The 15710-nt window shown below is 38.0% G+C and overlaps 1 protein-coding gene across 16 annotated transcripts in view; it reads right to left on the bottom strand.

The window, feature by feature from the left end:
* ADAMTS6 (ADAM metallopeptidase with thrombospondin type 1 motif 6) overlaps positions 1-15710 on the bottom strand; it is a 124191-nt gene that overhangs the window by 34652 nt on the left and 73829 nt on the right. For all 16 annotated transcript variants that reach the window (XR_013843513.1, XM_079995346.1, XM_079995357.1 and 13 more), the window contains 2 exons: positions 8262-8407; positions 2217-2280 (listed from right to left, as the gene is read on the bottom strand). Coding sequence is in view for 15 of the 16 variants with exons in the window: in XM_079995346.1 (XP_079851472.1) it covers positions 2217-2280; positions 8262-8407 (210 nt within the window). In the remaining variant the exon portion in view is untranslated. The remainder of the gene's footprint in view (positions 1-2216; positions 2281-8261; positions 8408-15710) is intronic.

Here is a 15710-nt window from a genome sequence, read left to right as displayed (position 1 = left end):
ACTGTGCTAAACTGGCGCAGCACGGCGCAGGGACTCACTGAGCAGTGCCAGAAATCACCTCTTCACAGACACAGGCGTCGGAAATCGCGAGCGCACACACTCACAGGATCTGGCCCACAGAGAGGGCTCCGTGGCAGTGAACCGGCCCAGGTAAGGTAAACCTTGCCGACCCCTAGGTTAAACTAACCCCTTTCCAGCCTTGGGAGGAGTGTGGGGAGCATTCGTGTGACACACCTACACACTGCAGCCGACACACTAACACGTCATGACATACAGTTTGGAGAGCTCTGGTTAAGAGTTACAGTATATGCAAACCAGCTTACAATATGAGATAACTGGTAAAGCTGGAAGTTGCTGGTACTTCTTGTTTCCAGGTTTTACAGATTAGGTTTAATCTTATTCCCTCAATTTTAATATTAGGAAACATGTTATCCATCAAAGGCCAAACAATGTCTGAAGGCTTTTGTTGAAGAATGTGTTGGAGTTGTCTATGCTTTTTATACAGGATTAAAAGGGTCAAAGGGAAGAGAAGGAAAATTAGCTGTTGTTTGAAGTAAAAATGCTGAGATTTTTGTTTAGGAATAATAAGAACTTTAGGGAGTAATACTTTTTAAATTACAAAAGGAATAGTGAATGCTGACACAAGAAACCCCTACAAATGTCAGTGGGTGTAAGCATCACATTCTTCATTAAAATAATGACAAGCACACAAAACTTGTGGCCTTTTAATTCACACATTAATCAAATGTCTCTCCCTTCCAATGTCTTTTGCTTCAAAGAGTGATGAGTAATAAGGTCTGTCATAAATCCTGAAAATGGGTCTATCTCAGCAACTTTGTGTTTCATTAAAGCCATGTTAATAAATTTACAATCAATGACTACAGTTTTTAATCACCACTTATGTTACAGTAGGACTTAAACTGCTGTATGTCAGAACATTTGTGCATCCCCTCATGACATTACACTAATTCAAAACATGTGTACATATTAAAAATGAAATGCAGACGAGGCACTGTTAAGAAGATAATTATTAATATATTTTGATATGATAAAATGTTAACTATATTAAGATCTAAAAGGAGTGTTCATTAAAAATATTATTTTTCCTCCCTTCACATTTTCTCATAATAGTAAATGGAATTTAGCCTTTACTCCAAAGGTAACAATGGGATTGCAATCTCTGAAGGGAACTGTTGATAATCAAAACTTCATGAATAGCTTCATGTATACTACCTTTAAAATGCAGCAAAAAGCACAATGGAGAAAAATTGTTACACAGTTTTCTGCCTTTCTTAATTTAAAGAATACTCTAAACCTTGCTCTCAGTATTTCAGTATTAGATATGACTGCAGCTTTTAACTGTTTATCTGAATGTACTTTGTCCTCTTAACTGATTGATCCTGCTTTCCTTCAAGGAACTGAAGGGGGTGTACATAGTTCTCCTCCCTCTTTATTTTCTCATCACAACAACTCAGTGAGGTAGGTCACATGGCCGAGTGGGAATTTGAACCCTGGTCTCCCAGTCCTTCGTGCTTAAAAGTGGAAGATAGAAATATCAAGCAGCACTAAGAGTAAAATTCTACCCTTGAGGTACATCATGTGAAGAGCTATAGTGGAAGCTCCACTACAACAGTGAAATTATGGAATGCTAGCAGAACTTCAGTTACACCAGTGTAGCAATGAGGATATGTCAATTCATTCCTGTACCAGCATATGTGCACCACCAGCATAAGGTTGAAAACAAGGAGATGAGCCATTGGTATTATTTGAAACGTGTTTCTGATTGGACATGAGGATGCCACATATTGCTCAAAGGCAAGATACATTTCTCCTAATGAACCCAAACCCTCCGATCATCATTGGAGGCTCTTCTCTGTAAGTCTCCTCCACAAGAGGCCCAGAGGGTGGCAATATGAGAATGGACTTTTTCTGTGGTGGCTCCCCATCTGTCGAATGTTCATCCCAGGAAGGCCTTCATCATACACTTTTAGGCACCAGGCAGAAACATTTGTCTTCAACCCAACCATTAGCTGATTAACACCCTATATCCTTTGAAATGTGTTTGTAGGAGGGGGGTTATTGTTTTGTTTTTGTGTTTTTATCTTGTGTACCACCCTGAGATCTTCAGATGAGGGGTTATATACAAATTTAATAAATAAATTCTCCTCCACCTCATCTAAGATTGTTGGATTTTAGCTTAACTTTGAATTACTCACATCAGTATTACAGGAGCGATATCTTTTCCTTTCCCCAAGGCAGTATTTTCCTCCACCTGAAGGTCTGGAAAAAATTGTATGCCATTTATGCATATGTACATATTAAGTTAAGCAATGATAAAAAAAATTACACACTACAGGACATTTCCCCCCACAATTCTTTTCTAATACAAATTGATGATGCTGTATATTTTTAGAAATTTCAGATTTCAGTAATACAAACTCAGCTGGCAAATATATTTGTAAAATTACACTGCAGAAAAGGAAGGTAAAACACAATTTCTTCTATTTTTGTTTCACTCCCACCAAAAGCAGAAAAAATGTGGCAAGTTATATATTCTACTAATGTTTTAAATACTCAAGTTCTAAACATTTATTCTGCTACCAGTAGGCAGCACCAGTAAAAACCCACCATGACACAGCATTTGTAACACTCTGTTAGTGGAAGTCATTACTTCTAGATCTAAGCACTTATTTGCTGGTGCAGAAGTTTTAGCATTAGACTAAGATGAATCAAAATTAAGGAAACACTGCTTTTCATTACTAGGGTCAAGTTCATATTCTCTAATACCCGAGTTCCTGATTATTATTTCAATTTGACAACAATGATTGTTCAAAAACCTCACTAGACTAGTGCTAATCTTTGTATGTGTTTAAGGTAGTGTTCTTCATCTTGGCTATTATCCTAAGCACACACACACACACACATTATAAGCAAATGTCACTTGAATAATTCCCAGTGCAATCCTTTACATCTTCGCTCAGAAATAAATCCCACTAAGTTCAATGGGACTTGCTCTCTGGTATGTGTATATAGGATTGCAGCCTTAGAAGACTTCAGAGGACATATAAACAAAATTAAAGATACGTTTATATTATTAACTATAAGAGAATTTGTAAAATTCTATTCTTTTCCATTGCTACTAATATTTGAAAAGAATCAGGGCGATATTACATGACTAGATGGGGAGTAGTTATCTAGGATTTAATAGGACTCAAGTATTATCCAGTCTGGTCTTTTGTCATCCATTTATTACTTAATGTGTTATATACTATGTTATGAAATAATATGGCATTTCTGGTCACACAAGCAAGGTATCACATGGTTATAATATCTGCTGATAAACATGATTTTCAAAACCATGTAACATGCAATTTTTCTGAGTTTTTGTTACTTAAAATAAAATGTGATTTTATTTTAATATTTTAAAATGCTGAATATAATGGACAGGATCCAGGCAATTTGCACTTTTATGCCCTATTCACTACAATGAAGAAGTTAAGCTTATGGGATTCAAAAGTGCTCTCCTGCATTTAAATGTATCCATTGTTGTTAAATGAAATTAGTTGAGACCCAAAGGGTCAGAAAATATGCACAGCACTCAACTATGCAAAAGAGCTTTCTTGTTTTCTTCTATGCAAAGTTAAAAATTGTTACAGACCATGTTCCTGCCCACCTAGAGTGGTTTTCTTTGCACAGAGTAGAAAATGAAGTACTGTAGCTGGACTGAAGTATAATTCTTTTGACCATTGTGTTTTTAAATGTATAAATGTTATATATGAATTAAAACATTTGAGATATGCCTTAACACATATATTCCAGTACCTACGAATGCTGGTGTTTTGTAGAAAAGTATATTATTATGTAAGCAGCTGATGTGGAATAAATCCTGAAAAAAATTACACCAGTGTGTATTCACTGAAATCAGTCAGACTACTCTGAAAGCAAAATATCCAGGGGCTCTGCAGTGGTGAAGATTAGAAAGGAATGTCCAGTCCTATAAAGTTCAGCAATGAGATAAAGACCAGACTGCCTTGCAAAGCCATGCCATAAAAAGTATAGAGGTCTAAGTTCTTTAAAGCATAGAGGAAGATGCAGTGCCCAATCTCCCATTAAAGGATTTATGTAGCAGCTTGGACACAGACAACATTGCATTTTAGAAGACAAATGTAAGGAATCCTAAAGCAGGGTTGTGAAAGTGTAATTGCTTATTACTGGACATTAATAAAACAAAAGTAATGGATAAATATAAATGTCCCAGCACATAGTTGGTATTACAAAGTTTGAGTGGAGAACATGAATTTAAACAGAACTGCTATATTCCAAAAAGCCTGATGAATTGCCGTTTGCTACTGTATTTTCAAGGGTTTGTAATAGTCAAATAGCCTGTTGCCAAACTGCGCAAGCACAATGCCTCTGATTTGTAAAAGACAGTTTGTTTCATTTCAAGATTTTAAACAATCACCGAGGTACTGTCAAGTATTGCAGCCCTTGGTGCTATAGATGTTCAGAATGCACACACTTTGATTTGCCCAATTTTTCCATATACGGACAAATCTAGTGGAAGGGATTATTAGGGAACTGGGGGAAAAGAGCAGGTTGCTGGGTAGAACAGAGACTTGGATATGAAGATTCAGAGAATATCAAGCAAGTTTAACTGGTACTTTACAATAGTGAGGAAGCACAGCAGAAGGAGGAATGAGCTCCTAGGGAGAAGCTAACAGTCTTGAATTAAATTTCAGACTGTGGCTATCCAGGATTTACTGTACTCAGTATTGTCTTTTGTTCAATTTATTCCTGACCTCTTTAAGCTTATTTGCCTGAATTTAAACATATTTTTCTATTTTATTTAAAAAGATTTATAAACCACTCACATTATAATATATCAGAGTGGTTTACAGAAAACCAAAAATATGTATAAAATATACTGCAGAAGTAATACAATAAAAATAATAATACAACACTAGAAAATGATCAGCAGAATTTGATTCTTAATTTGTTGCTGATTTATAGTGTTTTCCATTTGTTACCCATCAATCCTCCCAGAAACACAGTAGCAAAGGTTGGCTCCATCCAAGAAGTCACTCAATATAGAACTAACTTGTGCTTCTGCAGAACATAAAACTTGGGAAATGACTGCTGTTGCAGTCATTTGGAAAATTTGCCAAAGTTCTATCCTGAATTACCTCAGGTCTCTTTGCCCCTACTTGTCATATTTGGTGCTAGCACAATGACACGTTTACTTGTCCAGTTATAAAAGACTGCAAAACCTGGATCCCAGAAAGCTCTAGGCTGTGTCCACACCTTCTATTGCAACCACCCAAAGCAGGAATAATGGTTGCACAACAAACCAGCAATAGTATAAAAGCTATATATGCAACCAAGTCACGGCTCACACAATATGGGTCAGCATGCAAGAGCTTTGTGGGCTGGACAAAACGCAAAGATTGTCACATAGGGTAATGTTCCACCCAGGTACAGTGCTTCATTTCCTCTTTAAAAGGAAGGTTATTTCTCTGAAGAGTCCATCATTGTTTTTCCTGGTTGGCTATCAACATCAGGAGATTTCTACTTTCTCTATGTCCCCATTCATCCTTTCCTTCTTGCTGTTCCATCCTCCCATTTTCTCTTTTTGAGCTGTATTGCTTCTTCACCTGGGGCAAGTAGCTATATGGCTGTTGTTGCCTGCACAAGCATGGGCATGTATGCATATGGAGAAGCATATTGTGAAAGTTTTCTAGTCATGGATATGGATATTCCACTATTGCAGCAATTTTTCCATTTAGTGCAGTCAGATGAATTAATGCTGGCCGTGTCTGTAATCAGTCAGTTCACGTGAGTTCTCCATGTGAGTGTGAGCTTGGAAATGACTGGAGGAGGATGAAGTAGGTAGTGTTATGTGAGTCAAGCTGTTTCATGCTGCTCTTTTGTGTGTGCGTGTGGGGGGGGGTGTGTTATGAGCAAAAAGGCACAAAGCAGCAGCGAGTAGATGCAAACACAGGTTATCTAGGAACAGTGAAGGAGTGGAAGGAAATGAGCAGCAAGGAAATATGAACACAGCCATATGGGAAGAAGATACAATGTAAAAGATTGCAGGGCAGTTATGAATCCAGAAGGGCCTCTGGCTGCACGGAGACAGACCCCCTCAGAGGTCCACTGCTGAGCTTCCACAGGTCCATCTTATGCCAATGAGAGGAGACAGGTTCAGTCAGCCCTATGGTTTAGTTTTTGACAGTCATATGTATAACAATATACATATTACTTTCCTACATAAAACGATAGCCAGTTGTGACAATATCTTTCTTAAACCTGACTGCAAGAGTGAGTCATCCTGTATTTATGATTTTTACTACAAAAGGCTTTGTGAAGAAAGCAACTGCCAAAGTGAGCATGAAGTCCCACTGAAAGACAAAGAAGAATAGACTATTAATAATAAAGATGTTGGGGCATGTTTCAAACTAGACTTATGTAAAGGTCCCCCCCCCATAATTATATGTTCAGAATCTGTGAACCCCATCTATCATATGATCTTTCTGACAACCACATAATAATGTTGCAGGCTTTTTTTTTACAGTGATGTTCAATTTTCTAATGCATGTGCCTATTTGTGATTAGTATACCTTCATGATTTTACTACACAAAAGTGTTTATATGTAATATAATATGTTTATAATATCTGAAAGGGCCTCAAAGGCAGTTCAGTGTCCAGCAGCTACTTTGAAACACCTGTCATCTGATGTTTGGTAGAGGGGAGTAAAGGGTCCTCTTGCAGTGTTCTTTTAATTTAATTCCTTTATGGAATGTAGCTGAGCCATCAACACTCACTTAATATACTTCTGTCACTAGACAAAAAAGGAAGGAAGAGGTTAGATAAATTGATTTCAGTGGGCAGTGCTGAATGCTGGAGAGGGGATGGTAGTAGAGCTGTGACTGTAAAGTTAAGGTCTCTTGTCCTTGTCTATAATTGCCTGTGAAGCACAGGCTAGTAAAAAAGAGTGTTAAAATGTTAGGTTTGGAGAAGAGCAGCAGCCTTTACTATGGTTTTGCTTTTATCAGTTTTTCAGCATACTTTGCAGTTCTCAGAAATCAACCAATTGTACATGTGTGCGTATATATGGAGCTCTGAGCCAAAAAAGGTCTCTTTTAAGAGCTTTGCTTGCAACTGACAAAGCTATGAATAGAGAGGACACAAATGACCTCATAGTTTGGAGCTGTGACACCAGAATACAGGCAATAATGTTCTCTGAACAACTCTTAAGAGTAATAAGATGATTGCGTAATTAAGAACTATGAAATAAAAATGTTAATGGCAACACAATAAGGGCTTTTCAGGAACCCTATTAAAGAAAATGATAAACATCTAGCTTGTATGAAAGTAATCTACTGAAAGCATCACTGTCTTCTTTCATACATGACACTAAACCATAGTTTAAACCAAACTATGATTTAATGTGAACTTCTGCGCAAAGCTCAGAAGTTCATTGCAATGCTCCTGGTGCACCATGGACAAAATAAGCCAGAGTCATCTTGTTGCATATGAACCCAGCGTTGTTATTTGTTTCCCCTTTAACAAACCACAAGCTATAACCAAAGTTGGTTCTTTGTTTACTGCTCATGGTTTGTTTGTAGGAAACAAACTGCAAGTCTGGGTTCGGAGGCCATGACAAGCCAGGCTCTGGTTTGTTTGTTTGGTCCATGGTGCAGAAGGAGCAGAGGATGAGCACTGTGGAAATTGTTGCGTACTTTGCATTAAATCAGTTGGCTTTAAAGTGATGTGAGAATCCAAAGGGTACTTTGTATAGATTACTTTCACATCCATCAGCTAAAACATTCTCAAATAGCCTGTTCCTGTGGTGTGCAAACTAGGCCATTGTCTCGTAGGGACAAATATTCAAAATCTTAAGATTTAGTTTGCATTTTTAGTAAGTTTGCAAAACTAATGAACACCTGAAACAACTTTTAATTACCATAAGTAGAATTTACTGACTGTTTGTTTTCCATAAATGGAAGCTGTGAGAAGCAAAAATTACCTTCTAAATATTAAATATAGAATCTATTTGTATAGCGTGTGCTTAATGCATATATTTAAAAATGTGAAAGTATGTCTGCAAAGCTTCTCCAGGATAGCTGATCCTGTCTGCTATTTTAAAGACAAGTATTGGCACAGTACTGAAACGTTTTTACAGATAACATGTGAAACCACACTTTTGAAACATTTCCAAATATGCCTTTTTTGCTGGCTCTGGCTTACTTTAGCTACTTACGCTGGACTGTCACAGTGTCTTACGGATGATGAGACTCCTCCCCCGCAGGTCCTGCTGCACTCTCCCCATATTGACCAGGGACCCCAACCCCCATCTATGCTCTGGGGCCAAGTGCCAAAAGGTACGCACTCTCCCTGATAACACCACTGAAAAGATTTCATAGAAAACACAGAATTAGCTTTGAACTGATAGAATTATCAGGACAGAAAAATATATGGGTCAGGAACTGACCAATTATAGGCAACAGCATTTCTTGTATAGATAACATACAGAGGTTTAAATTTCTTTAGCCATGTTTAGTCATTGGTGAAGGCAAGTGCTATTTGTTATTTATCTTTAGGCTTAGCCCGAATAATAAATCCCTACCATACATAAAAGTTTAACAAGACAGCATTTTTCTTTTCATACACAAGCTTACCATTTCTCATTTAAATAAACTGCAAGTTACTGAAACAGTTCTTTAGACATTACGTATACTTTTAAGAGTGTTTAAGAAACAAACTCACACCTATATTTCAACTAATGGTTTAATAGCACAACATGGAAAATTCTCCAGTTAGGAATTTTTATGAGGGTTATTGCTTTTCCTTTAAAAAAACACTGACGTATAGATGATGTTACAATAGAAGAGGAATTTGAAGCAGTATTTCATCTACACTTACACTGCAGACATAATAAAAGTAATGCCAAGACACTAGAAACAAAGAAAAAAGTATTTAAACTTACTGACTAGCCAGTTGTTCAGAGACTGAATGAACATATAAACTGAAATTTTAAGACAGATATCAGCAAAGCATTTAACCTGGATTATTATTATTCTTTTACGATAGGGCATTGAGTTAGTTTGAGACAAATTGTGCTTTAACTTGAGTGGAATATTTTTTTCATATCAAATTAGACCAAGCCCTACAGTCCTGATTTAAGCCCAAATTTGGATGTCTTGTTTCACTGTAGAAAATAAGAGAAGAATATTACAGAAAATGAAACCATTTGTCCTATCAAAATAATGAGACATTTGCCCATATCCAGTAAAATTTGAACATGAATTTTACCTTATCACAGATATGGTACAAAACAATGTCACATTATCTTTTAATAAATAATCTGGGTTGGATTTGGGCTCTCTCTCTCTCTCTCTCTCTCTCTCTCTGTGTGTGTGTGTGTGTGTGTAGAAATACCCAACTTGATACAAGAATCTTGATCTAAACTTGGAGTAGACAAAGTGGCACCTTCCAGATATTGTTGGAATATAACCTCCATAATCCCTGACCACTGGCCATCCTGGCTGGGCTACTGGAAGTTGTAGTCCAACAACATCTGGAGCAAACCACAGTGTCTACCAGTACTGTCAAGCAATACTGACCATGGGCTGGATCCACACTAGGTTAAATGAACAAAATTGTATATGAATTTAAATGAGAACAAGGCTGTAATACTAAACACATTAGGAAGTAAGTGTCATTGGTAATTACTTCTGAGTAACTACGCATAGAACTGCATTGCTAGCCTAGATCCAACTGTTATTAATGGCACTGAAAAAGGAAGTTTCTTACCCATGTTCTGAGCACAATTTACAAAAGAAAAAAGAACACAGCAGCAGTCAGGTTAGAGCTATTAATGTGTGCTGAAGTGGAAGCTATATAATGCAGAACCTTCTTTATTTTACTCTCCAACCTGTGCAAGTCCAGAAACTTTAAGGGCTCAAGGAAAAATGGGAATGATGTTGAGATGAATTAGTGAAGCTTGAGCCTTTATTTTCAACCACATTACCTGAAACTACTTCCAATACCCACTTTTATGGCATGTTGTAATTACTTTTAGTTTGGGTACTATAAAGTATTTGGATACAAGAGCACTAGCAGGGCTGAAGTGGACATGGTATCAGTTAGCTGGATATGATTAAGTATTCATTCAGGTTGGCTATGAATATGGTAACATTTCGATATGGGAAGCCACTTGTTTAAATTCAAATAGAGGTAATAATAACACAGTAAGAAAACAGAAACAATGGCTTCCATTTAGTGAGAGGCCAGGATGTCTAGTGCATTATTTATACCGCACTGAAGGGATATTACAATGACATGTTGACTTCCTGATCATTTAACTCAAATATACATCTTCATAGAATCATTTTCATGTTTTATGAAGCTGAGCAACTGTGGATCAGATCAGCAATCTGCATGGGAGACCACTGGAAGCTACATGTAAGAGTAAGGTAAAGGTAAAGGGACCCCTGACCATTAGGTCCAGTCGTGGCTGACTCTGGGGTTGCAGCGCTCATCTTGCTTTATTGGCCAAGGGAGCCGGCGTACAGCTTCCAGGTCATGTGACCAGCATGACTAAGCTGCTTCTGGCGAACTAGAGCAGCACACAGAAACGCCGTTTACCTTCCCGCTGAAGCGGTACCTATTTATCTACTTACACTTTGACGTGCTTTCGAACTGTTAGGTTGGCAGGAGCAGGGACCGAGCAACGGGAGCTCACCCCGTCGCGGGGATTCGAACCGCCGACCTTCTGATCGGCAAGTCCTAGGCTCTGTGGTTTAACCCACAGCACCAGCCATGTAAGAGTAGGGCAGACATAATACTTAATTTTTAAAAATGCCTTGATTTTACAATCAAAATTAACCATCACATCTTAATTAAATGAAGGACAAATAAATAAAAATATCCTAAATGGTTCACAACCTAGGTTCCAGGTGATGCCACCAAAGAAATTTCCTGTGTTCTTTTCAAGAGAGAATAAAGGTTTCTAAGCTACATGCCTCTCCACTCCAGTGGTTCCAAAACATATTTTTAAAAACCATAGTCAGAGCTCAAGGTCATTGCTAGTGGATCATCCAATTGTAAAAGGCATATTTAAGCTTAACTGTGATTGAATATATTTGTTATTGACATGCACTTTCTCTATGACAGCATTAAAGTACAGTACTAAAGAACAGTTCCCTGGGGGAGGGGAGAACAATAGTTGCTGGGACAGCACATCAACTGGGCCTTTGGTCTCTGGTAGCAGCAACAATGTATGTATCTCTTGCCTCTTGGAAGCAGGGTTGGCAATAAAACTACAGCCTGCTCAACCAAGTAGTAATTGTATGCTTATCCTCTTGCTATCCCCATAACTCTCCTCCTCACTGCAGCACAAAATATTCACAATTTTATTCATAAAATAAAAACACACTGATTTTATTCACAAAATAAAAGTACACTGATTGCTATTATTTTACAAGAATACAAAATATATTTATTGAGTCTTATTAATAAAAGACTAGAAGCCAGTGCCTTATCAAGCGCTGGTTAAAAAGCAATTAAATAGCTAAGATGCTGTGTTCTTCCAACAGCCTTCCTTCATTTATTGACATTTGTACTAGAAAGAGAGGCTGGATGGCCTACAGCAGAATTGCTATTTCAAATTGCCACTTTCTAATGGTGGCTATCAACATTAGAACATCATTAATTAAATTTACATAAACACCCACAACTATATTCAGCACTTCTTCCAAGGGTCTCAAGAGGTTTCCTCATTTTATCATCACAACAGCTCTGATGAGGTAGTTTTGAGACCAGCCCAACTGTTGACTGGGGACTTTAATGTTAGTCTCTGTTCTAGTCTGGCATTTTATCCATGGTATAACACTGGTTCTTGATTGAGATACATAACATATGTGTAAAAAGGCCTGCAGGCATGATAGTCTTTTGTTCTTCATGAAGAATAAGCGAGAAAAGGAAGATTAATTTAGGAATTTCCTAGCACAATGCACTTAATGAGGCAACACAACTAATAAAGCAAATCTCTGAAGACAGTTGAATATATTTCAATAGCTTAGTTTTCTCTGAGATTCTGTGGCTTGAAAAGCTTTTGGATCATTTCCTATTGGAATAGTCAGTGCTTGGGAATTTCAAAATACAGTACAAGGCATTGGCTGAGAGTGGGGATGTGTGGTGCTGTCCAAGAGTGAGAACATAGGACTGTGGTTGGAGCCTAACCACTTCTCAGGTGGGTGCAAGAAATTGGAGGCTACAGTACAGTCTTTTGGTATGTACTCAGTGGATTGTTGGGACTGATAATTGTTGAGTGTAAGGGATTTGTGTGTATGTGTGGGTAAAAGTGTCCAGGTGTAGACTGACTGAGATACCGGGGTGTGTTTGTGGGCTTCGAATTTGTGTGGGTACTAAATGAGTGGAACCTTACTTTATGATGTTTCATCTGTTGTATTTAATTTAGTTGTTTGATTTCCTTGTAAATCGCCTTTTTATGAAAAGCAATGCACAAATACTTGAAAGAAATAATAAATAATAATGCAATCTAAGCTGCATTCTTAACCCCACTTATATAGGACTGAGTCCATAGAAATCAATAGAACTTACTTCTGAGTAGACATGGTTAGGATTACACTGCTAAGTAATATATGAAACTGTCTGAAACTATGAAGCCATAGAAAGAATATATTTTTATTCTCTTTTTTTGGTCCAGGGAACAAAAATGGAGAAAACATAAAATGTATGCAGTACTTGCTTTTCAAATTAAACTTTATTTACAATTTGGATAATATGAAATGTATTATTTATAAGTTTCTTATAAGCCATCCTCAGACATGAAGCTTCTGTTACTGATAAAGGTAGAAACTGAAACATTTAATAAGAATGTTTTAGCATATATAATAATTGTCAGTTACAGTTGGATTGTACCTATTTTAGTTCATCATCAACTGTCATCAAATGATAACTCAGATTAATAGGCTACAATTTACTCTACTGATCTTGAGAAAGAGACCACAACTACAGTCTCATACTCAGGAGAAAAGTCAGATTGGCAGAGCTAAATGGATATATCCACATATATTAAATAATATTTGGATGGCATTAAATGGCTGGACAGACTGAGAATATCAGGTTTTGTCTGACAATGCAGACAAACTACTCATTTAATAACAGTTGTCAAAGATGAAAGGCTGGAAACAAGAGTGTAAGACTAGCCTGCTGGATCAAGCCAATGGCCCGTCTTGTCCAGCATCCTGTTCTCACAGTGGTCAACCAGATGCCTGTGGGAAACCAGGGAGCAGAACACGAGTACAAGAGCACTCTCCTGTCCTGTGGTTACAAGAGCACTCTCCTGTCCTGTGGTTTCCAGCAAATGCTATTCAGAAGCATTGCTACATCCAACTGTGGAGGTAGAGCATAACCATTGTGGCTAGTAGCTACCGCTATTTATAGGAATTCCAAACACCTGAATGAGATAATCTAACATTTTGCCCTGCCTAAGCAATACAGCAAGAAGCTAACAATTGAACCAGTCTATCAAGAGAGCGGATGTGGGTGGCGCTGTGGGTTAAACTAGGACTTGCCTAGGACTTGCTGATCAGAAGGTCGGCAGTTCGAATCCCTGTGACGGGGTGAGCTCCCGTTGCTCACTCCCTGCATAGGTCCCTCTGGAGGGAAGGTAAACGGCATTTCTGTGCACTGCTCTGGTTCGCCAGAAGCGGCTTAGTCATGCTGGCCACATGACCCGGAAGCTGTACGCAGGCTCCCTCGGCCAATAAAGTGAGATGAGAGCCGCAACCCCAGAGTCGGCCACGACTGGACCTAATGGTCAGGGGTCCCTTTACCTATCAAGAGAGCAGCTGCCAAGGTCAGCCTTAACATCTCTAAAGTAAGTACTAGAGTTCTATTGACTCCAAATTGCTCTACAAATAGAATTAATTAATAAAAAATATTGGGCTCCTAAAGATGATCCTTATTTAGAGTTGATTCACAAAATCAGCTCACACTGTAATTATCATGCAATAAGTTTATTGCATATGACACCTCTCTCAATACTGATTGATAAAATTTTCAAACTAGCTTATGCCAACGTCACCTAGTATGTTTTAGTAGTTTGAAAAGAAGCAGTCTATTAACCAATAGTTGCAAATCACGTGAAAAATATAGTTGGGTGAATCTATTCTCAGTTACTTCTTTCAGTGACAGTTTCAATTGTCTTTATGCATTGCATGCTAGTGCATTTACATTTTCCATTATTTAATGGGCCATCAGCCAGGAGGTGAGGGGAGAATTAGCAGAAAGCAAAATATGTGGGATACAGAGAAGAAAATACCAAAGGCTGTCAGAAAAGACCAGAAAGCAAATAGGAGAGCAGATGGCTAATGCAAGCTAGGAGAAAAATTGGCTGCCAGGAAATCATGAGCTTTAGACGCCCTATAACTCTTAAGTGATCACTTAGGGTAAGACAGACAGTTTTGTGCTCACAAAAACTTCAACAATTAAGACACTTTAGCTTTAGCAGATGGCATTCAAGGAGTGAATGGGCAGGATATATCCAAGAAAGTGTCTCTCCTCTCATTGAAGAAAGAAAATAATAAATTTATTTCAGCAGGTCATCTAAAAGTCTAAAAGCTAGTCTAAAAAATGCAATGTCATACAACTTGAAACTAGACTGTATTTTTAAAATAATAATAATAGGAAATGCATGTTTTGTGTTTCAAACTACTTATTAAAAAAAGCTACTTACCTGTGACAATTGTTCTGCAAGCGGCTTTCTGTGCTGCCACATGTCTGGGATGGCCCTGGCCAGACCACAGGTAGAACTTGGCAGAAAGCATCAGGCATGAGGAAGCACTAGTATTTTATCATCTCCCTTGCACAGTAGATGTCATGTAAGAAAGTAAGGCATAGAGCCAACACCTTCCCTCTCAGAGAGGATGTTGCTCCAAGCTGAGACAAGAAACAGACTAAGTCTTAACATGAAAAGAGGACCCCTGACATCCATAACCCTCTAGAGCAGATTTAAGGACAACACAGGAAACTGCATGGGGAAGGGGAAGATGGGTAAGTCCTACTTCCGCAAGTAAGATACCACAATTGAGACTCATCAGTAGAGAACAGCTTGAATAATAATTATAGGAAAGCAACATAATTTTCTTCTTTAACGACTCCAGTGATTCTAAGTTTAACAGACTCACAAACTAAAAGTTAACTGTAGCAGACTGTCAGGTGATGGTGAGCATACAAGAGATTGCTTCCCTAAGTCTTTTAACTGCTTTCACTTGGACACCCAAAGTAATACTCCAGGTCTCTACAGAAGACCCAAATGAGCTTGCATATGTTGCACTCAGAGGGACTCAAAAATTTGCTTTGGATATCAAAGCAATTCTCAGTTGTTCTCAACAGTCACTTGGATACTCTCTATGTTGGTGCTGGATCACTGGAACTTCCACAGGGTAAAAATGATTGTTCACCATGCAAATGTACATGCCACACAAATGAAGTACATGATACACAGAAAGGTAAAACTCATTAAAGGAAGAGAGTGCATTGCCCACTTGAATGAGAGTCTGGGCTAGGCAAGAGGACTGGCAAGGTATGAAATTAAGAGACTCCATTTAGTTAGAACTTTTGTTCTATAGTAAGGAACATATTTCTCTTGAAAAACTGTAGATCAGACAGAAATCCTATT

This window comes from Podarcis cretensis, assembly GCF_951804945.1.
Source record: "Podarcis cretensis genome assembly, chromosome: 11".
In the NCBI taxonomy this organism is placed as follows: Eukaryota; Metazoa; Chordata; class Lepidosauria; order Squamata; family Lacertidae; genus Podarcis; species Podarcis cretensis.
The sequence above is the reverse complement of the archived record's forward strand: the minus strand, read 5'-3'. Positions and strand labels throughout refer to the sequence as shown.